Source organism: Epargyreus clarus, unplaced genomic scaffold, assembly GCF_041222505.1.
Source record: "Epargyreus clarus isolate Ecla_fem2 unplaced genomic scaffold, WU_Ecla_fem_2.2 ptg000027l, whole genome shotgun sequence".
NCBI lineage: Eukaryota > Metazoa > Arthropoda > Insecta > Lepidoptera > Hesperiidae > Epargyreus > Epargyreus clarus.
In genome coordinates, this window is record NW_027332234.1 from 4,364,253 (window position 1) to 4,390,265 (window position 26,013).

General features: G+C 35.4%; 1 protein-coding gene across 1 annotated transcript in view; it reads right to left on the reverse strand.

The window, feature by feature from the left end:
• The window catches only part of LOC140754044 (trifunctional nucleotide phosphoesterase protein YfkN), a 71,655-nt gene that overhangs the window by 7,424 nt on the left and 38,218 nt on the right, over window positions 1–26,013 (reverse strand). Inside the window, exons 2-4 of the mRNA XM_073088954.1 lie at window positions 14,787–15,001; window positions 11,130–11,283; window positions 944–2,215 (exon numbers count right to left, since the gene is read on the reverse strand). Of these exons, the coding sequence (XP_072945055.1) occupies window positions 944–2,215; window positions 11,130–11,283; window positions 14,787–15,001 (1,641 nt within the window). The remainder of the gene's footprint in view (window positions 1–943; window positions 2,216–11,129; window positions 11,284–14,786; window positions 15,002–26,013) is intronic.

The window sequence follows — 26,013 nt, forward strand, 5'->3', positions numbered from 1 at the left end:
ATCACATCATATAATTAATAATTAACTTGCTAAGAAGTAAGGTTTGCAATTGTATTGTTCATGCAGATATTTAGAAAAAGTATGTAGTTTTAAGGAAAAGTCAAAATAACGAACGACCAAAAAGGCAAGAAATATAAGATTTTCCCCAACGAATAATTTCATTGTTATCATTGGTTTAACTAAGATCCTGGGAGTGAAATTTGCGGCGGGTGGGTTCTCATATCTACATTTATATGAATTTTCAGTATGTCTAACACGTTCTTTTAGTTAAGGAATATTGGGTTAATACTCTAATTTAAAAGATACCCATCATCATTGCTACCCGCTATACCTGCCCGAAATTTTGCGATGGGCATTGGCCAAGTGTAAATTGAATACGGCTTAGTCATACTCCTAGTTACGCCAATGATAATTGTAAATGAAAAATACCATGCAAAAGTATAAAAAGTTATAAACTTCAGTAAAACACAAAAAAAGGAATAATTGTGAGGAGATAGAATTAAAAAAGACCCATGTAGATACACAAGTTAAACACACGCATGCTGCGTTGAACACACACTAAAATTATTGAAAACTACAACCTTATATCGAGTAGAGAGTACTTACGCTATGCTCTCAGATACTTAATCTTACAATTATACGTAAGTAAATAATAACAACAATCATGTTTAAAGTATCAAAGCGTATTTGTTGAATCTCATAAATTACTGTCAAAACACGTAGCAAAACGTATAGTCAAATTAAATTAACATTTTATACAATGATATTAAAACACGATTTATGAATATCGTTTATTAGAAAAATATAAGTTCATTTATCATGTCATGTATATTGCAGTTTTTATTTACAATGAAATCAAATATATCGCAATTATGGATAACAATACAGCAGTAGCATGTAATCTAGAAGCAGAGCCTGGTACGGAACCAGTATTTAATAAAACTATACGACCAGACACATCTGGATACACTGGACTTCGGATACGAATAAACTCAGACGTGCAAGCCACTTCGTCGTAATCTAGATTTTGTCGAGGTAGATTCGCTAGCATTGAATATCCGAATTGGCCGTTTGCTAAAGAAGCAGGCATCAAAATCTTGTATTCTCTCCAATTATCTATGGAGAAAAATTCCGGGACAATGCAATCCCAACAGCGTACCACGGCACTTACAATCCTCGAACCAGGATCTTTAGCTAAATCGTAAGTAATTCTGATGCCCGAATACTGTAGAAACTGACCGGATGGATTATTCCGTCTATAGTCTGCTACAGAGTGTTCTAGCATTTGTAATAGTACAGCACCGTTCATTGTAACGGTTACGAGATTACTTTGCGCCGGTAGAGCAGTTTGCAAGTTGTTCATAGTGACTGCGGCTGGTCGATTTGAAGGTGCAATTGAAGACACAATAGCTCCGCCATGTATTATTGCGATAGGAGCATCAGTCCAGCGTTCTCCTTGGAACCGTACAGCGTAGTAGTACATCACTGAGTCGGCTACCAAATTACCCAGATTGCATTCTTCTAATCTACAAGATTCTCCGTCGAGCACAACAGCTGTGTTACCAATTACTGTATCTGACATGGGCATTATGTCGTTCTTTAACTTTTCCACTATTTGAGTTGTTTCTTTATCCTCTGGGATTGATGTATCAAGAAGTATAGAAGTAATTTGATGGTCAATAATTTCCCCGTCTGAATCAAATTTTAAATCCACTCTACCTAGATATTTATTATAAGCAAAGGATTCAATAACAGGTACTCGTTTTCCTGATTTTTGGGTGACAATTTGAGCATTTGTTACCGAATCTGTATCAGCATTAGTGCCGTTCCAGAAGTACGAATTCTTATGACCGGTTATTACCACGTCAATGCCATCTACTTCAGTCGCGATTTCTAAATCTTTTCTTTGTTCTGAGTGTCCTAAGGCTATGATTATTTTGACATTTTGAGCTTTCAGTTTAGATACCTCTTCTTTTAGAGCAAGTATCTCATCTATGTACTCAATGGTTCCTGCGCTATCTAATATTTTAGATTCAGGAGTGAGGTAGCCGACTATTCCGACTAGTACGCCATCTATATTCATTATTGCAGATTTCTGAATCTTGTGCTTATTGTCACTGTGCACGATAATGTTACTGGCCAAAATGGTAGTTTCCAAGTTCTGTAGGAACGGAGAAAGCTCTGGGCCGTCGTCAAATTCATTGTTTCCAAGGGACTGAAAAACAAAAAAAATGAAACAGGTGTTAGTTTTAAATAATTATGCATATCCATGTTAAGTGTTAATAACGACAGTTATATTATTAGAAAAAATAATTATATTGATGATACGGTTGTTAATACGGTTATGAACTAAGAAGTTGGGTTAGATCTAAAAATTAATAATTATAAGACACATGACAATAATTAAAATTAATTTATTTTATACTGTGGTTATTATTAATATTATCCATAAACCATCACCGAAGTCACCTCCACCATCCACAAAAAACAATAAACATAAAACACATTTAACACAGAAGAGTAAGATAAATATTGTACAACTGTTAAAATAATAATATTATTCTTTTGTTAGTAAGTAGATAGTCAGATACTGTTATTTTACTGTTTTTGTTATTTACTCGGTTAGGAAGACGGTAAACAATGAGAATCAACTTACGTTTCGCTTTGACAATAGTATTAAACCTATTTGTTATAGTTTTACTGTCGTCCAAGTCTTGTTATGATGAAACCAAGTGTTTTCTTGATGTAATATATAATCGCAATTTAAGGCCATAATATATACCTACGCAATAGGTATATTACATATCTTGGTCTAGTAAATGTAGACAACTTACTACTAAACCAAAGTTAATTGTTAGGTAATAATTCCGTATCTGAAGGGTAAATTGAACCCTATTAATAAGCCTCCGTTGTGTGTTTGAGAACAAAGAAAGCGGTAATTTGCGCCGTTATCGGCATATGTATTGAACTTTTCAAAACGTAGATATGTTATTAAGATTTATTTATTTGAATATCAAAATGTAGGTAATCGGTAGACACTTTAAATGTCATAACATTAGATACTAACTACTTAAAAGTAGAAAAATTCTGGCACATAACCTTCTGTGTGACTTCAACTGTAACTTGAGCAATAATTTAAAATAAACAAACACGGTATAATACACGGTACTAGCACAGTATAAGGATATACAGTATTTTATCTTCATACAAACGCACGAAACGCAAGCCACGCCTACTCGCCTCGAGGTAAGTAAACACTCGGTACACGCAGTGTCGTGAATGTGCCACGGTGACGAGCGGGTGATGTGACGGTTTTTTTTAGAAGTATATTTTTTTGTTTCATGAATAATATGGCGAAGAAAAGTTATAGACTATATTGTGCTGTTTTTAGTTGCTTCAATTCATCAATAACACATCCAGATATAACATTTTTTAAACTGCCTGGAAACTCCGAAAGGTAAGACAATTACAATGATTTTTATGTTAATACTAGATACTTAATCTACTAGGTACTACTACTACTAAATTAGATTAGTTTTTAATTAATATAATTTGATATTTAAAAAAATACGTGTTATTGTTGTAATTTTGGTTCAGTAGACAGGTGTTAGTTTGTTATTTGAGGTTATCCCTCTTCTAAATTAATAGAATAAAACTATATCAGACGACCCGCGTGGCGGAGCGGCTACCATACCGGTCTGACGCGCAAAGGGTCCAGGGTTCGATCCCCGGCGAGACAGATGTCTAAATGATGAATTTAGATTTCTGTTTCTGGGTCTGGGTGTTTGTGTATTTGTCTATGTGTGTGTACATGGCACCCACGACACAGGGAATCCTATGAGGGGCTGTGAGTGTAGAAAGCGTTTATTTAGCGTTTATTTCTTCGACCAATTTACAACTTTTATTATTCCCGCGCAAAATAAAACTCGAAACTGTTGATAAACGAAGGGCTTGCTTGCACAACGCACGCGTCGTATTTATTCGTCGTCGCGCGGCGCAACAAAGGCTTAGGGCGTGGCTTAGCAGCCTTTCGGCACCCGTTTGTTCGCGCGATATGCCGCCGAGGGACTATTCTGAATGAGGTAATATAAATATTAGAAAATGAGAATTGATCTTAATTTATTTAGATCAATATTTTATTATTGTTGTATTATTTTAAGATCGTCAAAAATAAGAAACTACCATTTGAAAAGTATTTTCTTGATAGGTCAACACCTTTGTTTACATTTTGGACACCCAATTATGAATCGGAGTATAGATTATATTAAAATTATTATTAAATATTTAAACTAAATTTTGCATAATTTGTGTTAATTTATAAGCTATCATGTCGAACATATTTCATATTTTTTTTTGTTGTAACTGTCAAGTACCCAATTATAAGAATAGTTTTTATTACGTAATATATACATATTAAGAAACATAACATGCATTTTCATTCAACACTTTCTATATAATTAACTATAGCATTCATTTGTTTAAATAAAAAAATACAACATTTACAATCAAAAAATTAAAAAGAAAGTCAAGTATGCAGATGTAATTAAAAAACTGTAGGCAGGCAGCCCTAACGCGTTACCGTGCCCAGCGCAACCGTAGGTATCTAATTCAAGGACAGGGCCGAGTTAAATTACTGTATATCCTTATACTGTGGTACTAGTTTGCCGACAATATTCGCTTCACATTCATCTCGTCACCACATAAAAGGCACACCGACAGCACACACACACACACGCGCTTATGTAAACATAGGTGAACGTTATAAATCGTACGTCCAAAAAGAGATAGATGATAGCGCGAATAAAGTTAAAACTGAAACCGTGTATGTAGTGGTGTCATGCTGTGACTGCAACAAGTTGTCTAGTATTGATTTTCCGCGGTATATAGCCTTTATGTACGCTCTGTAATATTAAATATAACGCTGGAACTCTGTCAACGGTAGAAAATACAGAGCTTAAAATGAAGCTTTCATTTCATTCGATTTGATTTCCGCGGTTTATCCTTTGATGTTATAATTGAAACGTACGAATGAATGGGTTTTGGTTAAATGTTCCGCTAGACATGTTTATTTTGGGGAATCCACTCAGTTTTAACAAATGGCAGTCCCACTGTTGGGTACGGGTCTCCTCTTAATCTAAGAGGGTCTTAGGTCATAGTGCACCGTACTGGCAAAGTGCGATTTGGTAGTTTTAATACTCGTTTGAGATTTTATTTGAGGAGTGAATTCACAGGAATGATTGATGATATACGTTTGCGATTTCTTTACAGAGTGAATTCACAGGAATGGATTTCATGTTGCAACGTTTGGCTTTTTTGTGTTCTCATTAAATATAAAGTCCTTGACAAAGTAATTACCTAAAAATAAGAAAATTAATTTTAATGTTTAGTGTGACAATGGAAGCCTATCTTAATACGTAGTTACGTTGAAACAAAGGAAGAAAACGTGATAAATACGTCAACTTACTGATATGTACTTCAATGTCTAACAATAAACACCACGACTTTATAGACAGCCTTGAAAATTATAAGTAGACTAAGTATGTCGTACGGTTTCAGCCCTATTCAAAACCTTGTCATTACTTTCCTAATTCTAACAATAGTCCTACTTGTCCCACTCCCCAATCTCCCCACATAAAATCCGAGGTTATGAGCGACTAATTCATGAGAGACATGTTCTGATAGGACAAGCTGTCTCTAGTTACAGATTAACTACACATGTTTATAAATTATAGTTTAACACATTTCGTTTATGAATTAAAGTTTAACATATTTGGCGTAATCAAATAAAAAAAAGCAAATTTGATTGGCACCTATTTCTAAAGAGTACTGCGTTCAAAGAAATAAGGCATCTTAAATATTATTTGAGTAGACCAAGTAAACGATTTCCTAAGTTCCTTCCTATTTTAAATGTATATTACTCACATTAATAACACGGATACCGTTATAAGTAAATGGTAATGTAACTATTGGAGTAGTAATTCCAAAGACAGAACATAATGCACGCAGCATAGTAATGAACCTTTCTGAACTGCACGGTGTCTTAATATAGTATCTTGAGAATCCACGTGCCGCTATATTAAATGCGCGTATATACGAGCTCCTCGGAATTTTCCCTCATTTATTTCAGTTTTCTAAAGGAGAAATATCTATTGAATCTCTGAGTTCTTGAGCAATTTCATAGGGCTCTTGCAGGAACGTTGTAGGTAGTTTTATTGAAATAGCTTTCTCGGCTGAGCACTTGGCAATTTATTAAATGCTAGCTTTACGCCCGCGATTCGCTTTTGTAGTTACTTTACAATATAAGTAATGTAGATATTATTATGTTTTGTGTAGTTTAAGCTGATAATACTGTAATTTCACATGACTTAATCCTTCCAATAATCTTTCCATTACATCGAATTAAAGCTTTAACAGCCATTAACAGCTTATCAATTATGTGTAAGTTGGCGTATTATTGATTATAAGGTTCTGGTATAAAAACCATATGATTGAAATTGCGGGTAGGTATGGTCATTATTTTATTTACTCTCATACACTACGTCTTAAGAATACCTATCTGCTTTACTATATTGTTTTTTTTTAAAAGATGGCCAAATTAGTTTACAATTTAAAAAGTACTATTTTACGAAAGATACGGCCCAACTAACTTTAAAGTCAACTTAAAGTTAAGTATTAAGAGTTTTTCAAAAACAAATATGTTCAAATGTTTAAAATAAATAAAGATGAAGAATAAAAGTCGAACATTACCAAGATTCATCAACTACATCATGAAATTCTCTCTCAGCCAAAACACGGTATGAAAAAAATCAAATGAATCGCGTTTCCAGCAAGTAGGTACCTACTCATTCGATTTAGCTCGAAAATCAACGGGCATAATCGCAGTCGACAGGGGCTTAATGTGAGCCCATTCAGCGCGGACCTAATTAGTTCGGAAAGTCAATATCGCACTCGTTTTAAAGCCAGCTCGAAAACTGTAACCTGCGTATCAATTTGCTTTTTTTGAAACACTGGTTTTTATGTCTCTAGGGACGAGAATCTACTCATACGTACTTTCTGTTCTATGTCCATTATTTTAATGGAAGATGATAGTGTTTGAGTGTATTGCTGTGTACTTCTTATTTATATAGTTGGTATTATTTATGAAGTTGTTGCCAGCCGGTGTAGTCATTCAATTTGCTATGGCGAGGCGATTCATTTCTATATTCAGAGCGGACTAGCAGTTTTACGCCGACTATACCTAAGTATAGTTCTGCTGGGGTATTCTTCTTAAAGGAAGTAAGGCAAGGTAATCAATGTATACCTTTTTTTTTGTTTTCGAGGAGGAAACCTTCAAAAGGTCTCCGACGACGTGGGAGCGACGCCGGGTTATGTGGGAGTTTTACCGCACTAAAACCCCCCCGGTGGCCGTCCTCAGCGCTTGGTGGAGAACCGTAGCCCTATTCTAGTCCCGGAACTACAGGGACAAATCAACGTATACCTATGAGTAATTTCAACTTATTTTTACATGAAAATTGTGTAACGAGGTACGTTGTTTTACGTATAGTTGTAAAAGTGAGAAATATACCTATTTTACATGTTCGTAAATGTTATCTATGTGAGACGTGAGATATAAATAGTAAACTACTGTAAGTGTCGACTGACAGTATTATTTGAATGACATTCCCTTCTTCTTATGATGAATAATTGATAGTTAGGTATAACCGCTTTATTAGACGCTTAACACGTCAATTATTTAGGTAGTTGTAAATAGAGACGGTTAACTATGTGGATGCAAATAACTTCTGTGTATAAAAAATGTGATAGAACGTAAAAATAGTCACGAATTTCATTGGAATTTTAAAGCGCATTTGAAGACCGTAACCCTAAAATGGTGAGGTAATTTACCCCATTCCTTAATCGAATTGAATTGAGACGATGGATTTACGAATTTTTATTCGTTACGAAACGTTAAATGGGGAAGTAATTTGGAAGTATTTGGTCCCCAGTGTCGGCGGTAGAGCTTCGGTATCTTATGAAATAAGTTTTAAGTACATCTATTAGCTTAGGCGTGCTTTCAATACTTTGTTTTCACTATCTATATGAATAAAAGTTATTTTCCCGAAATTCTAATTTTTTATAAGATAAAAAAATTAGAAGTAATTTTCATTTATCTGTATTTAATAACGTAATAACAAAGACCCCGATTAATAATTTATAGCCTTAAATCAATACTTTAATCAATGACTTATCTAATTCGAAAATTCATTTTTTCAAATCTGACTGACTTCTAGAGATTATGCGTTCAAAGGAAGCTTTTAAACTTTAATACTTTTTATACTTTATAATTTTCTTACATTGTTATGTAAACGTGAATGGCATATCTCCAAACTACTTAATCTAATGAGTTTATGTATACTAAACATAGGTTTAGTAAGGCAATTAAGGTTAATACTAGATATTAACCTTAATTAGGATTTAATCTTGTTGTAGCTATACCATTCAGTGCATGTCAAATTGCGTAATCTCTTAACCCTCAAATGTCGGCGGACAAGACAGACGTCAACAACACAATCCTTACGTCAATGCTGTCAATTGCGTCTAAGCAGAACGTTACAAACAGTTGAGGCTCTGTCTACACTGCTATCAAGATGTACAATGTATGTATGTACCTACATATCTGCAGGCTTACAATATGTACTTTTATAACTTAGCATTGCACCTGTACAAATGTATCAACACAAGTTAATCTGTATTAAGTATCCTTATGTTTTGTCTATACTCTGCATTTTATAACAACAAAAACGTCAACACCACAATTCTTACGTCAATGCTGTCAATTGCGCCTACAAACAGTTGAGGCTCTGTCTACATTGCTATCGAGATGTACCTGCAGGCTTCAATATGACATTTAGAACTTAGCATATAATATTATGTACCTATATTTGTACCCAGTAAGCAGGCTTACCACAATAATATGACATTTAGAACTTCTCATGTACCTACTACCTACCTTCCCACACTTGTACCTATATGTATTCGTACAAATGTATCCAAGTGAATCTGTATTTAAAAAATCCGTATTTTTTCTCACTGTGCAAATTGTATGAAATTGTGAGATGAAGTAAATACCTACCAATCTATAATATTTAATTATTCGTCTATTTTTCTCATACACCACGAAGATGATGAGAATTTTGATGAAATATAATATTTAAATTTGTTTCCACTTTACATTTTTCTTCTTAATTGTGGTACATAGAATATTGCCGGCTAAAACCTCTTTACACAATGATTCAATCTGGTAAGATAATAAGTTATGAAAAACACCGCCTTACATGTGTATTGTGTATGTATTTCCATGCTTTATCATAGAACAACACAGCACCTTAAACTAAAGCCAACCAGAGAGCAGATTGCTTCTGCCTCTTAGAGTTGTTATCACCGTTAAACTCCTCTCTTCACATGTCCATGATGCACAGAGCTTAACAGACCATATCGTACCGTTCAATGGCGTTGATTAGACTGGATAGCTGGCGTGCGGTTAGCATGGTCCGGCCATGCGACACTTGGGTGCGTCATGCGATATGCGGCTCACGTTGCATGGCATTGTGCAATGAGGATGCGATGATTGACAACGTAGGTTATCCGTTCAAGTAAAAGACGTAAGATTACGTCTTTTATGTATAGCGGCTAAAGAACGGACATTGTTAAGATTTTTAATCCCGAAAAGCATGAAGCGGGCTAATATTGTCATCATCTCGGATTGACAGATTTCAAAACAAGTTATTATCAATTTGTAATAAGTCGAGGATAAAACTTTTCCTCTCCATGTCCAGTTTATTAGTACCTTGGTTCGTTTATTAGCAGTCATGTAATCTTAACGACTCGATCAAATTAGGTCATATTCATATATAAACTTTAATGTATTATTAAAATTTATGTTTTTGTTCATTGAAATACGAGAAAAATCTAAAAAAACTAGGCATTAATAGATAATACTACCTACTAAGTAACAAGTAAGTTTATCGCAGTCATTTTCTTCTTTGCAGCCAATAAAAGCGCGTTCATTGGTCGCATTCAAGCATATCTTAAATATCAATAGGATTTGCATTATAACGCATTTTGAATCGCTATGTAATTAAAACGTCATTTGCGAAAAATTAACACGCGCAATATCTCGACACACGTTACGCCTGATGCAAAACACTGTCGAAGCTCGAAAGGTTTAATTAAACGAACGAGATCTGACAATGCCGGGCTTTGGAAGGGCAAGCGGGATTGCCCCGGGTTCTCCACAAGAGACGGGCGTCCACAATAGAGAATATCCAAATTTCGACGGATTAGCTTATAAGGAACTTGTAAGGCTTTGTTTCAAAAAGTATTAGCAGTGTCTTTCCAAAAGTGTTGACGTAATTTTACTTGTAGGGGTGTATTTTTATTTGTAACAGTGTAGTGTTGCAGTCGTTTTTGACAGATTTGACGGATACAAATTATTCGCATAATAAGGGGCCTCTTCGTTGCTCCAGGGCCCCCACACCTCTTGCCCAATCCGGCCCTGAGAGCTGGTCCTCTACACATGATTGACATTAACAAAAGCGCAATTGTAACATTAAATGGTCGGTACAGTAAATAGGACGCCACAAAACACTTGACGGACACGCGGACGGTATGTTTTAATGTCCACTGAAGTTCTAACATTTTTACAAACTGTGGTTAAAAAAATAATTATTTTCAGCATCTTATAACATAAAGTTAACAAGCAAAGAGTGCAAACTTCTTTATTTTCATTGAAGTTGAAAATTGGAATGCATTCCGCCTAATAGCGAATACTCAATACCGTCCATGGAAAAACCAACTTCAAATAATTTTAGAGTTTTATACCCTATTGGAGGACTCCCTTGAGAACAAAGTAAGAAATCCTCGCTTTTCCATACAGGAAACAGGAGATCAGGTACCTGATCGCTATAACTGTTTATTGATTCATCATATTTCAGTTATAACTTTATAAAACACTCCAAAGTGTTTGTTGTGTCATGTAAGTAATATAAGTAATGGTAATTTCAGTTTTTGACTTAAATTATTTTTTTAATAAAAAAAATCTTCAGTGTGTTTAGAACTTCAGTGGTTATTAATGTTCTAAGGATACTCACAACGGCATCTGGTTGTAATGCGTTAAGGAACTCAGCAGCGACCTTCCACTTGTAAAGAGTGAACCAGGCGGTGCCTGTGTAGGTGTCCCCGGCGTTCAGGTAGAGCACTGGGGGCCCCTGACCCGAGGCCGCCGCGGCTCTCGCCTCTTTCACCCTGAAATATCGTGAAGACGTCTCTTTAAGTGTCGTTAATAATTAGTATTATAAATTGTTAAAAACATAATTATGTCACTTCTGAATATTCAAAGTGATTTTCGTATTAGAAATTAAATATAAGTACGAATTAATGACGAAGAAATACATTATAAGGAAAGCTACATGTGTGTGTGTTCATTAAAAAATTTTAACTTGTGTGAAATCCGTAATTCTTATTTTTTCTTAAGCCTTTTCTGTTTTTGTGAGAAATCTCGGGCCTAGCAGTAGGACAATAATAGGTTGCTGATGGGCATTGGTCAATACGAGTGTACACGTATCTTATAAAACGTATAAATTCCCAGCTTCCAGTGTTATTTCCTACTTAAAATCGAATGATATACGCAAGTCTATCCGTAAACTTTTAGGAGGCAAAACTTCACAAAGTAGAGGACCTTTGACTCTCGACTTATTTCGAAGATTGGATCCTTCCGACCGTCGTGGAGTCAGGGTAAGTACCCTGATGATGCTCCGTTTCATCGCGAAACACGTGTTGGTATGTAGTGGTATGTATGGTGGTGTATATTTTTATTTATTTTCATCTGGATCCTTAGAGGGAGGGAAAGTGGTAAATACTGCATGGTTTAAATTATATACCATCATACGTATTTGAAGCGGATTGTTGCGAAGTAGTTTTAATTTTAACTTAATAGTTATTCTCTGATACTACTACTGTTACGATTGCAAGTATTTCCTTCCTTTCTTTCGATTTTCTTTGAAGTTTCTTTGAAGTCAGTTAAAGGCTGCCTTCAACCTTCTTTAACTGACTTCAATAAAAATACTTATCTAAGTATTTAATATAACTTTCTCTTAACTCTCCCACTATTTTTCATTAGTGGACAAGTATTATAGAACCTGTTTCGAAGTATTCGGATTTCTAAAGAGCATTTCAAATTTCAGATTAGAATTACTTGTTCGGAAACTTGTTAAATCCGTGTCATGGCCGATTGCCATTACTTAGTTTATTCTTGTTTTCTGATTATTCCTAATAAAATGTTTAATGTCTACAAATTATATAAGAACTCTAAAAAATGCCCGGTACACAATTTTTACGCCGGAGTTCGATATTTTTGGAATAAAAGAAACTTCTCTCTCTTCTCGTAAAACTTTTTATTCGTAGGAAATTTCCGTTAAGCCCAAAATTTATTTTTAGAGGCGGACCAACAAATTAAGATAAGTTAAATAGGACTTATTGTGAAATTAAAGACATACACTTCAATTTTATTGTTATACTTCAATAATATTCCATTTTATATTAACTTATTTCTTTAAGGAATATTACTATTGAGAGATACTTAGTTTGGATATTATGACGACCCGTGTGGGAGCGGTCACCATACCGGTCTGAAACGTTGTGGGTTCAGGTTCGATCCCCGGCTAAACAGATACTAATGACGAATTTACATTTTTGAGTGTGTCCATGGCATCCAAAACGTAAGAAATCCTAGAGTTGTGTTGATGGTACATAGCGTTATTTGTACTACAATCTCCACTAATCCGCACTATAGCAGGGTGGTGGACTACCCAGACCTCCCTCAGTCGTGGGGAGAGAGATGTGCCGTATATGGCATACTGTAGTGGGATGTGAAAAGCGGTGCAGCCATAGAAATGATTCGTGCACTAGTCGCTTCACTGCAAGGTACAACGATTGAAAGCAGGTTGAGAATTTAGAAGCTGAGGTACACACAATAGAAGCATTAAGCACCCATATAAGATCCAGTATCGTTTATGGTGATTATTTCTCTATTATATTATGTCAGATCGCCGAGCCTCGCGTCTGACCGACATTGGAACGCCAGATGGCGTTATTCCATAGCGCACAAGTTTTCGGTTCCAACAAGCACACAAGAAAATAATAAATTCGAAGCCGATGGATTTACAAGTCGACACGCTATCCATGTCATTTGTCAACTAACTCCCCAAAAACAAAACAATAATCATTGTTCTTATAATCAAAAGGCGACACTTGCAACCCCATCCGAAATTACCCGCTCCAAAAATAAAGTCTACTAAAATAATTGCTAATGAATTAATTTAAATGGAAATCATAACACAAAATTAACTTAAATTATATTGAAAATAATAGCGCGCACCGTTGTATGGATTAGTTAGTACTTAATGGTCACTCAATCTATAAGAATTTGTACTGGTTGCTATTCAAGGACTTGGTTGTGGTACTGGTTGCTATTCAACGACTGCACTCGGCTTTGATCAGATTTCATGTCAGGATGTATATGACAGACGATACCATGATATTTTTTCTTTCCTTTCGTTATAGTTAAACTTTTCACCCACACTTTTCTGTTACAGAAAACTAAAATTGTCTGCGAGACACCGTTGTAGTTACGAAATAAAGTAAGATAAAGGGTCTCTTCACATATTTCATATTTCTACCGAATAACATGAATGTTGAGCGCTATGTTCTGGTTTGAAGGTTATGGTAAGGGAGACATACTATTCCTGGGCGTTCCAGCTTAGTCCTCTGGGGTAGCGGCACGTTCGCATTAATTTAATATTATCTAGGGTTGATTACCGATGTTTCTGGGCGGCAGTAGCCACATGCAGTTAGGTGGACAGCATGATCGTTTTCTAATCCTATATTACACATAAAAATGTAACATTAGTCCTGTACAAATAGGGACAATATAATACCAACCAAGCCTTACGATTTTAGCCAAATTCGCTTCGGTAAGTATAGTCAGACCCTTTACCAATGCTATCAAGCCACTAATAGAGTTGCGGATTAGATTTGACATTGCAAGAAAAGGCTTTTATTGTCTAATGCTTTTAATAAGTCCAGCCGTAAGAGCGGAAGTGGTTATTCATTTCATTCTATTTTCATCCGGCTATTTGAGAGGAAGTTTTTGAAAGGAAGTTTTTTGGAAGGAGTATTTGAGAGGAAGACTGCTATTTATTGGGTCGATATTGAAATACCTCGGCAAAGTTTGATAGTTGCCAAAGTTTGAGGACTCAGTGCAATACTTTTCACTTTAAAGTTCTTAACAAGGTTCTACGTATTGGTTAGAAGTGGGTATTTCAATGAAGCTTTCTGATTTCGTTATCAATTTTATTCTTTAAAAAATATTTTCAAAGAAATATTAATCAATCTTAACGACATTTACTGAGAAGAAATACATAGAGTATGTTCCTAATATACTCTGTCTAAAATGTCTTTTATGTATGTAATGCTTTTATGTGAATTTTAACCTGATAGGTTTTGGTCACACTTACTCTGGGATTATTTCCATATTGGAATGGAAAATCATATGAGATCGACCACATATGCGTTGTTACGTCTGGTCAAATTTGAATAAGTATTTTACCCTTACAACGCCATTCAAACGAATTGTACTTTCGAAGTTGAACTAGCGAGAGATTTTCCAGCTTCCAAACTTAACTGAATTGGTATGTCTTGGTTTAAGTAACCCCAGTCTTCACACAGCCCTTAACTGCCACAATACTCACACATGTGCAACCCTAGGGAACCCGCCGTAGCACTTGCCAGCCTCCCGGTCAGCCGTGGTGCACGCCCCACTCAGCTGTGAGGTCTGTTCGAAGCGGGCATGCATGTCATTGTTGTGGAGGATGAGGAGCTCGAAGGTGCCATCACTGGGAGACTTGACAACGCTGCTGGATGCGAGGGAGACGACTGCGGCCAGCACTGCTAGTTGGACTAGACCCTGGAAAGAGAGGAATTGGTGATAACTATTGCGGCCATTTGTGACAAGTTTTTAAATGACGTTTAAAATGCTAATAGGCTAGATTATTAAGTTAGGATTAAATCTTCGTAACAATCCGCTACCAATATGCACGTAATGCACGGTTTAAAATATATACCATCATACATATTGGTAGTGGATTGTTGCGAAGTAGTTTTAATCCTAACTTAATAGCATGAATTTCCGCAAAATAACGCACGATACATGTAATTAAAAGTTTATTATTTATTACTATTATTTTATAAAATCAAAAAGTGAAGCAAAATACGTGTGTTAGGTATCATTTTGGATTATCGCGCACAGACATTAGCCGCCATTTTGTTTGCCTCAGGATGTTATTTCGTTGTATTTTTTGACGTGTGTAAAACTTTATTAAGGTTGTTAGAAAATATGACGCATTTTATCGATAGAAATTACATATAAAATGTTCTCAATAAAGCCGATTCAAAGAGTCTCTTTAGGAGTCAGTCATTTAACAGAATTTGATTTATAAAAGAATTTTATATATTTCTAGAAAATGTTAATTGGAAGAAAATCTACTTAAAACTTTGAAAGACTTGTATTTCAAAAGTACCAATTAACTGAAGCTGACTTCAAAGATCCTTTATAATACTCGTCTGCGAAGAACTAAAAGTATTTTCCTCGAAACGGGAATTTAATTGAAAGAAAATGTAATAGATTGCAAAAATGTGAGGTATTTCCTGTATTATCAATAAAGAAGCTTTAAAGCTTATAAAAACGGAGTACCGAAAGCTCATTACAGCCTGTCAAACTCACTTGCAATGAGATTAATAAGCGCGCGGCAATTTCTGGGAAAACCTGGAATTCATTCTGGATGAAAATGCCTTTTACTAGATTATTTCTAGGTAAAATTCATACAATTTGCAACAATTGAATTCCTGGCAATAGTTTGGGGAAATGGGTAAAACTAGAAATGCATGCTTGCATAAATAGCAATGCATGCATATTCGATGCATGTAGATTGTTACGAATAAATAGCTTGTTTTTTTACTAAGTTTAAATATTTATTATGTTTCCCCCATATTGTATATCAGTCAACTCCACTTTTTGTCAAAATGATTTTTATTTATTTTGATTTCGTTCAACGCCATTTACTATCAAAATAAATAAAGAAAACATTTTGACAAAAAGTGGGGTTGGCTGTTTTGCGAATTAAGGTATCGATATGTAGTTATAGTTTGTGTTATTATTAATTTTAATTACATAATAAAATAATATTAAAGTACCTAGTTCTTTTTACATCATTAATGTATGCGATTTTCCAGGATTGACTCTGGAGCCGATACTATAGTGACAGCTTAGTAACATTATAAGAATATAAAGGTATACAATATAAATATTGATATAAGATGAATTAAGAAGCTCTTTCTGAGAACTCAGTTGAAAAGTGGTTGGGAAGTAGTTCAATATCGTTAACGACGTTGAGCCATCCCACCGATTATCCAATAAACGATAGAGTACACTCAGTTTCATGTTTGATTCCATTATGATTTCCGACATGTCATGTGATAAACTTGGGTTACAATGTATAGAAATAACTGTAGCGCCGTTCAAGCCTGACTATTGTCCGTTGTTAATAATCAATCTATGTTATTTTTATGCACCAAAGATTTGACTTCGTCTGGTTGGTGAAAATTGGCAAATTTCGAGCCTTGGTCGGCCTTGGTCTATCCGTCTATGTAAGTAATAGAATGCTGTTTTTTTATAACTATTTAAATAAGTAAAGGAATTTGGTGACGCACTCCATGCAATTAGATAAAAATATTAGTTTCACTTTTGACATTAAGAATTGGTTTTTAATTAATTTTAAATGATTTTTTTCATTAAAAATTTTAATTTAATTGTATTGAACTGGACTCAATCGAATAGTTTTTGTTTATGGACAGTGATTTCAAATTGAAGTACAGCATTAAGAAGTTTAATTAATTTGTGAATGTGGTTGTGTACAATCATCACACGCCAAGGATCACGCTATATAAACAAGAGACCGTCTTTATTGGATAATAGCCGCTTCTGAGGCGTAGAGTTTCGATACAACACCTAAACTTAAGAGTTCGTGGAACAATGTATTCGTTTAATTGTTTAGATGTATCTCTTATATAAATTCTACTTACTTGAATCAAAATGATATAGTACCTATACTAACTTTTTTTTATAATATAGAAATTGGTGCCGCCGGAGGCAAACCACAAAGGGTTCTACCACCGTCAAAAACTAGACAATTATAGCGTATGTCACTCACAACATTTATATGAATCCAATGACACCAAGTATAAAATCAAGTATAAAATAAAAAGAAAGAATGATACTAACCTATATACGTATAGTTGGGTAAAAATATATGATATTGTTTTATTTCTTTAAAGCGAGGGACTGTTGTAAGGCATATTTTAACCCATAGATTATGTTTTAACCAACCGGATTTTTAGAAAGCTTTTTTAAGCAATCGGATTTTTGTGTCTATGATATTTTGTAGTTATTTAAAAATTACCTATAAAGTAATAGAAATAAACGAAAAGCCGATACTGTGCCGGTATCGAATGCAAATTCAGAGTACATTTGGCAATATCAGAGGAACACGGGAATATAGACTAGCACGCTCGATAGCTAGTTTGATGGAGATTTGTTTGAGGCATGCATCGTAGGAAGCTGACGTCGAAACCAGATCTCCATATTCTAAAGACGAATTGTCGGCAGCTGGCTATATTCAAAGATATTATACCTTCATGTGTAGAGAGATAAATGTAAAGCAAGATACTCGAGCTAGTGCTTTATTAATTATATGAAATATGATGGTATTTAAAAAAAGAGTAATAAATATTATGGAAAAAAGACAAATCCACTGGGTTTCTTATCGGATCTTCTCAGTTGAGGTCGCGTTCTGATCCGGTAGTAGTTTAAGAATAAATATTGTAACTGACAATGTGTAAGTGCCACCGTAGGCCTGTTTTTTTTTTTTTTTACGAGGGGGAACCTTCAAAAGGTACCCTATGCCGTGGGAGCGACACGGGGCTATGTGGGGTTATGTATTATTCTTACCGCATTAAAACCCCCCCGGTGGCCGTCCTCGGCGCTGCGTAGGGGACTCCGGGATCTCCAAAGGAACGCAACCGGAGTCCTCTTAGCGCGTTGCCCCGTCGGGCTCCGCCCAGGCGAGAGTGGTGCTCGCCACTCCGTCTGATGTGCACGATGGTATGCGACCACACATACCGCCGTCCTTCCCGGGGTCGCTGGCCGGGCGGTTCGAGCTCCCACTCTCGCCACCCGGGGTTGCGGAAACCCCTTTTAGTCGCCTCTTACGACAGGCAGGGGATACCGTAGCCCTATTCTGGTCCCGGAACTACAGGGACAGCCACCGTAGGCCTAGACAAATAAATATATTGCATTTCATTTCACATGCGTGTCAGGCTTGGGAATACAGCTAATAAATTATCAAATTTGTGATATTTTACTTTTGATATCAATTTTAGTGTAGTAGCGTCCTTTGTAGTTCGACTACAAAGGTTCGTCACACCTATTTCTGTATTATAACAACAGTGTACGTTGCTGTTATGTTACTGTAAAAGCCCTTAGTATGGTAAATCTTAAAATTTACCAATGTGTAGTTCGCGTAAAACTGGTAGTCCGCTCTGAATATAGAAATGAATCGCGTCGCCATAGCAAATTGTATGACTACACCTGCTCGCAACAACTTCAGAGCTAGCAGTTTTGCGAGGACTATACAATGATAGAAAACTCGTAATTGTTTTTTTTTATAAATTCGGATATTAACCAACATGGTGGTTAATATTAAGATTTACCGTACTTTGTGCTTTTACAGTAACATATATACAGGCAAATATAACATTTTCGCTGTAAGTTATAATCTTCCAGCGCATCTCTAGTGCGCTGGGAAAATTCTGAAATAGACGTGGGCGGTCTTAAGCCTCTATCTACAGGGCTCTGTAGGTAATTTCAAAGTTACTCTGCATTTAATCTTCTTACTTTGATGCTATAAATGGACTCCTTTAGCTCGGATAATGATTTTATGCAACCATATAAACTGGTTAATAACTTTATATACTATTTAACTACTTAATTTATAATATAGGAGTAGCAGGCGAGCATGCAGTCCGCCTAGTGGTAAGTGGTTACTGCCGCCCATGGATATCCGTAATCAACCCCAGACAGGATTAGATATTCCTACCTGAGGTCGGTCACAAATGCGTCGCTACCCCTGAGGACTAAGCTGGAACGCCTGGGAAAAGTATGTCTCCTTTACCACCCTTCATACCAGAGCGCCTAACTATATGAAATTTAAGTTTCGCTAAATAAATTAATTTTTTAAAATGAAATGGTTGAAAGCCGAAATGTAATATATATGTATGTATGAATAATTAGTATGTTCTGACTTTTAAATCTGTATATTTCGACCATAGTTTTTAAATTGTTGTCCATTATGATGTAGGTATATTTACAATGTAATTATAAATCGTAATACACTAATACTAAAATGATCAATAGATCAATAATAGATCTCCAAGATGACGGAAATATCGCTAAAGATCGATTTCTCCCAGACAACCTTCAAACAAGGTTAATAACATCTAAATTTATTGTAGTATTTATTAAATTTTTATAAGCAAATGCAATGTTAATGGTATGTATTAATTAATTTGAGGCGTAAATTTAAGCTCTCTTCGCTTCGAAAAGAACACTTGACGCATTGACGTGTTTGTAACGTCAACGCCATTTTAGCGCCGACGTTGAACTGGTTGCGTCGTTAAAGATTAACGCCGGATTCTATATCCAAATTTTGTATTTTCGAAACATTGAATAGTTCGAAATATGCACTTTACATCTGTACTTTTTACCTAATAATGGACAAAACTAGTAATATTAAAATTATATAAATCATATTCCAATTTGATCACCTGTGTGACTGTAAGTGACACTATGTAACCTATGATTATATTAACATACTAGTTTTTGCCCGCGGCTTCGCCCGCGTTTAAAATAAAATAATATAACATACTCGTACCTACTAACATACATAAAACTGTAAATTCGTACCTTCAACTTTACTAAAGATCATCACTTGATCAAATACATAGTTTACGATTCAATCCTTACTAATATCGATTAAAGTAATCGATGTTTTGGGTCCAAAAGATCGATTCTCCGATTAATCGATCTTAGATCGCCATCCCTAGTTCCTGTGGGATTTCCGGGATAAAAACTATCCTATGTCTTTTCTCGGGACTCAGACTATCTTTGTACAAAATTTCATAAAGATCGGTTCAGTGGTTTAGGCGTGAAGAAGAGACAACCAGGCAGACAGACAGACATAGTTACTTTCGGATTTATAATATTTAATATTATTAATCGACTAATGCCATACAATAATACAATTAGTAACAAATTTTAATTTATGTTGTATATAATTTTGTTGATTTTTTGCAAACCTCATACAGGTAGAACATACTGTACCCCTACCATGAGTTTTAAGGTGTCGACAAATATGACTGTTTTGGTATTTGTTTACGTATTGGCCCATACTATTTCCAAGTTCCGACATAATCCGCTAGGGGCGCTGATTGGAAATAGTATGGCCAATACGTAAACAAATACCAAAACAGTCATATTCGTCGACACGTAAAAACTCATGGTAAGGGTACAGGACTGTAAGATGTACATAATATCTGTGTAATAACTGTGTTCTAGCAAATAAAGAATTTGAATTTGAATTCGAATAATATTAAGTAAGGATGTAAGTAAATCTATGAAATCAAAGTGGAATAGACTACGAGATGAATTGCATGCTCGTTTGCTACTTCTATACAAAAATAACTAAGTTAATGAATAAAAGCGTATAATTTTAAAACAGTTTCTGTGTAACTTTGTTGTTTGCGAAGTAAGTGGTTGGAATCCGAAGCGCCATTACCGGGTATTAGCGATCTCCATTACGTAATTTGCGATCTTCTTGCTGCAATTTTCTGCGACTCGTCGGCTTTGGCGAGTTGATTTTGTTTTAAAATGCTTAATTTGTGTACATTTTCATGTAAGTATAATGAAATGGTGCGCTAATTGGTAATGTGACGATTTTTTAATAACTATTTCGATTCATGGCCTTGGATTCTTTCTTTTCAGCCTACCTTTAACGTAATTAAATAAATTTAATCAAGTGATAGACAATTCGTAAAGTCATAGATATCCTGTTATTAGTAATTCATTACTCTTAATTTAGAATTATTTCGCTACACTTATTAAGTATGAGAGCTTCAAATTCGCCTTCATTCCTTTGTTCAATTTCAGGATTTTTCTTATACGAAACACGTTATAACGATTTTCAAAATCAAACGAGCATAACGTGGGCCCTAAATTATTACTTTGAATGAATGAAGAATGATTGAATGAACCAAAGAATACTACGTATAATATATTACCTGCTTTAAAGACGTATTATTTTAAAAAAATAACTAACAATATCAATATCATAAATCTCCATAAATGAATTGGCGCCTGATTTCTAAGTAAACCTTTTACCGACGTACAAGTTGAATGATTTAAAAGCAAAAAGGCTTCACAATAGGCATATCCTGGTCCCTTCGTTAATAGTAATTAATAGGGCGTCCGTAAATTCAATAGCTAACTACGTTTCCCCTGTAATGGACGCGGCGACAAAGCACCGGTAGAGGCAAAAATGCCATAAGCCATAGTAGAGTGGAAACAGTAGGATTACAAATAGAAAGCGTGTTACAGGAGCATGGAAAGGACAATTTCGAATCCGTTGATATATAATACTAATTCGAGACGTGCACTTTATAATACTTTATAAAGTTGTACGTAATAAATTAATATCTACGTTATATTAACTGCTTATTGTATGTATCCATTGACAACAAACAATATAATAATGTGCTTTTGATACTATTTAAGACTGTTAGATATTTAAGGCCAAAATTGTAAATAAAGAAAACTTGAGATTATTGTATCCCAAAGTGTATTCAGAAAACATTAATCTTGATTAATAATAACAATAACAAAGAATGAAAATTGATTAACTATAATACAAGTTATATAATAAAAGCAGTGTGTACTTTTTTCCTTAGCAAATAATTCGTATTAAATAAAGATGTTTTAATTTAATCAAATTATTAAAAAAACATTTACCTATTTACTACAGCTTGCAAATATGTAATATCGTTTTATATTACTACTTAATTAAAATAATGCGGAATTAATTGTTTTGATACATTTATGGCTCACGATTAAAATAAATTATTTTGACAAATGTATTTGGCACATTCCTACCGTTTTTTCTTTACTATACTCTTAACCGAGCATACGATAATTACGCAATTCGATGTACTTTGAGCGTCACAAAAACTGTCGTTCATTGAACTTTGGAGTCGGGACAGATGATTGTTAAGGGATATCTTCACGTGCCGCCCTTACCTGCACTTCTCGGAATCGAAAAATTGATTAACTGTTTTGTACTATGCAGTTTTGTGTTCCGTAACTACTAACTAGATGATTAGATGAATGACGCGACAGTTTATCGTTTTAAAGTAACTTTAGTCCTTTTTAGTTGTAAAATAAGTCAGTAAATATAAAGAGAGCAAGTGTAAAAGGGTTTCTAAAGAATAATAATAAAGTTTAGCTTTTACGATAGTATAGCACTACTGTGTTCTGTACCTTTAGTATGAGGTTTTACGTTTTTACAAAAATGACTGTTTTTGTATTTGTTTACGTATTTCCCATATATTTCCAATCAGTTCTGATACAATCCGCTAGGGGCGAATTACGTTTGCTGCTCTCGGAGGCTCCAAACTTAAAACTAATTTAATTATATTAAAATTACAACAAAACTCTTATATGTAAGCCTAGTGATTTCTATCAAAGTTGGATTAAGAATACACATTTTAATGTTACAATAATTAAGAAAAGTATTAATTGGTAATTTCGAAATTGCTAATCTGCAATAAATCTAGGTCTAAGTCGGTGACTCGCCAAAATACGTGTTGGTAGCATCAGCGATCCTCTTAGGGCTGCTATACGTAATTGGCGCTTAATGGAAATGTATGGGCAAATACGTAAACAAATATAAACACAGTAATTTTTGTAAAAACGCAAAAACTCATACTAAGGGTACGGATTTTCATGGATGTTGTAAGGTGAAATATACGGTACATGCCTGTTACCGCCAGGTACATTACATCAATTTAATTACAAATTATTTCAATCTTAGTAGGTGCTTTTCACATTATTTTTATAATAATTTATGAGATAGACAGCATGCATGCCGGTTTTTATTATAATTAATTGTCATCCTCATTAATCTTCATCTTAGACAATAATGGATTATTAAAATAAGTTACACAATAACTTACGTTCAAATTATTCTATACTTTTCCCAGTGTGATATTCGTATTGACTTTACTGCTTCACACAACAATTTCCACTTATTCGCATCTAAATTTCCTGTCAAATAGACATAAGCTAATCACATCTCATTACGTACTAACAACCGAATCAAAATTTAACTTCGAAAGAATTCGCAAGCCTTTGCTCCTAATTGTGAGTGCCTGAAAAACTACCGAGGAAAGCTTTTACGAGAGCTTAGCCAGGAATAGGGCGGAAAAAGGAAAATCTCGTCTGAATAAAGGCGAAAGATTCCCTCCACACGGTAACATGTGTCTCATGTCACGTTAGCGGATATTAAACATTTTCTATCGATTTATTTGAAGTCTTTGGTTAGAGATGGTACCTACCATGTTATTAGAATAGATCGGCTTCAAGTGCAACCAGTTTTATATAGAACTAGCTGACCCGACAAACTAAAAAATAAAAAAATGTTAAGGGTGAACAACCCTTATCACTTAGGGGGATGAAAAATAGATGTTGGCCGATTCTCATAGATACCGGATAAGCACAAAAAATTTCATCAAAATCGGTCAAGCCGTTTCGGAGGAGTATGGCAACGAAAACTGTGACACGAGAATTTTATATATAAGATTAGTCCCAGATGTCCATGGGCGCTAGTACACAGTCACCATCAGGTAAATGGCAAGCTCATTTGGTGCTCCAATCTTATTATCTTATAATAAAACAATAAAATTGCGTATGTTACGGTATATTTAACGTATTATTAAGTTTTTGTGGAATTTCATTTAAATTCTGAATAAATAGTAAAATAAAAAAGTATTGTAGCTAGTATTCTGTGTTTACTGGATTCTAATTAACGAGTTGAAATTGTTATATACTTAATTTGAAATCTGTGTTTGGTTTGAAAATTATGGTGTTGCAACTGAGAACACAAATTTGTTTAGAATACGTATTGTATGAACCTGTCATGATGTCAAGATGACGAATCGCTTGACGAATTGACGAATATCTTTTTTATTATTATTAAACAACTGAGTTTCTTACCGGATCTTCTCAGTTGAGGGTCGTGTTCCGATTCGATAGAAGTATAAAATATTGTAAGTAGTATAAAGTTTGTAGGTACCTACTACCTGGTCCCTGTAGTTCCGGGACCAGAATAGGGCTACGGTATCCCCTCTCTGTCGTAAGAGGCAACTAAAAGGGGCTTCCGGGGTTGCGGGTGGCAAAAGTGGGAGCTCGAATCGCCCGGACGGCGACCCCGGGAAGGACGGCGGTATGTGTGGTCACATACCGTCGTGCACACCAGACGGTGTGGCGAGCGTCACGCTCACCTGGGCGGAGCCCGTTGGGGCAACGCGCTATGAGGCCTCCGGTTGCGTTCCTCCGGAGATCCCGGAGTCCTCTACGCAGCGCCGAGGACGGCCACCGGGGGGGTTTTAGTGCGGTAAGAATCCCACATAACCCCGTGCCGCTCCAACGGCACAGGGTACCTATTGAAGGATTTCCCCTCGTAAAAAAAAGGTACCTACTACCTACAAAACTACAAAATAACTATATTTATTTTTTCTATTGTGAGATTCTGTGTTACTTAAAAAAATCGAACCCAACGGTAGATAGGTAATAGTTTGATAATTATTATAGTGATAATCATCGTAAACGTACATTCAAGCTCCTTCTATGTAATTTGTATAGTTTAAGGAGGAGTTCAAAAAGTCTATCAATGCGGAGACGGAGTTACGGAAAAAGTTTGATTGGAAATGCTGCCACAGTTACACCTATTGGATTTTTGTCTGTTGGGGACTGGGGGAGTTATTTCGATGGTGTTGCGATCTGTAGGGTCCAGTGATTCGTGATGGGGTTCCGTGACCCGTGATATGTAGCCTGTATCACTTGTACAATTTAGACAAATCCATATGTTAAAATCCGAACAGCCGTTTGGGCTATACGGCGTGTCAATGACTATGAGTACATACAGACGGTCGAAAAACATTAATTATACTTCGCAGTCAAGTAAAAAATATAATACATCGAGTAAGAAATATAGTATGAACCTGAATATAAAAGTTCTTAGCTTAGCTAGCTACACACGCGGGTTATTTACCCCACTGTGCTTTAAAAGGAACATAAATGTCGATGGCTTAATTACATAAAAGAAAAAGGCGCTTTCACGATGCAAAGTTTCACATTAGGATCCTCTGTTTCGCCGATATCATGAACACACACACATAAACATCTAGACCGAATTCTAGAGTCGCTTGTGGTTCAGCTCCAGCGGCAACACCGCCACACTTATTTCTGCCTCATAACAGCGGTGTTAAGCGCTGCTGTGTCCTGGTTTGAAGGGTGTGGTGTGGGAGACATACTTTTCCGAGGCATTCCAGCTTAGTCGTCACGGGTAGCGACGCATCTGTGGCCAACCTTAGGTAGGAATATCTAATCCTATCTGGAGTTGATTACAGATGTCCATGGGTGGCAGTAGCCACTTACCATCTGGTGGACTGCATGCTCGTCTGCTACTCCTATACTATAAAAATCGTAGATCTTAAATAATGTAGCGTCACGCCAGTCTCTATGTTCCTAAACGT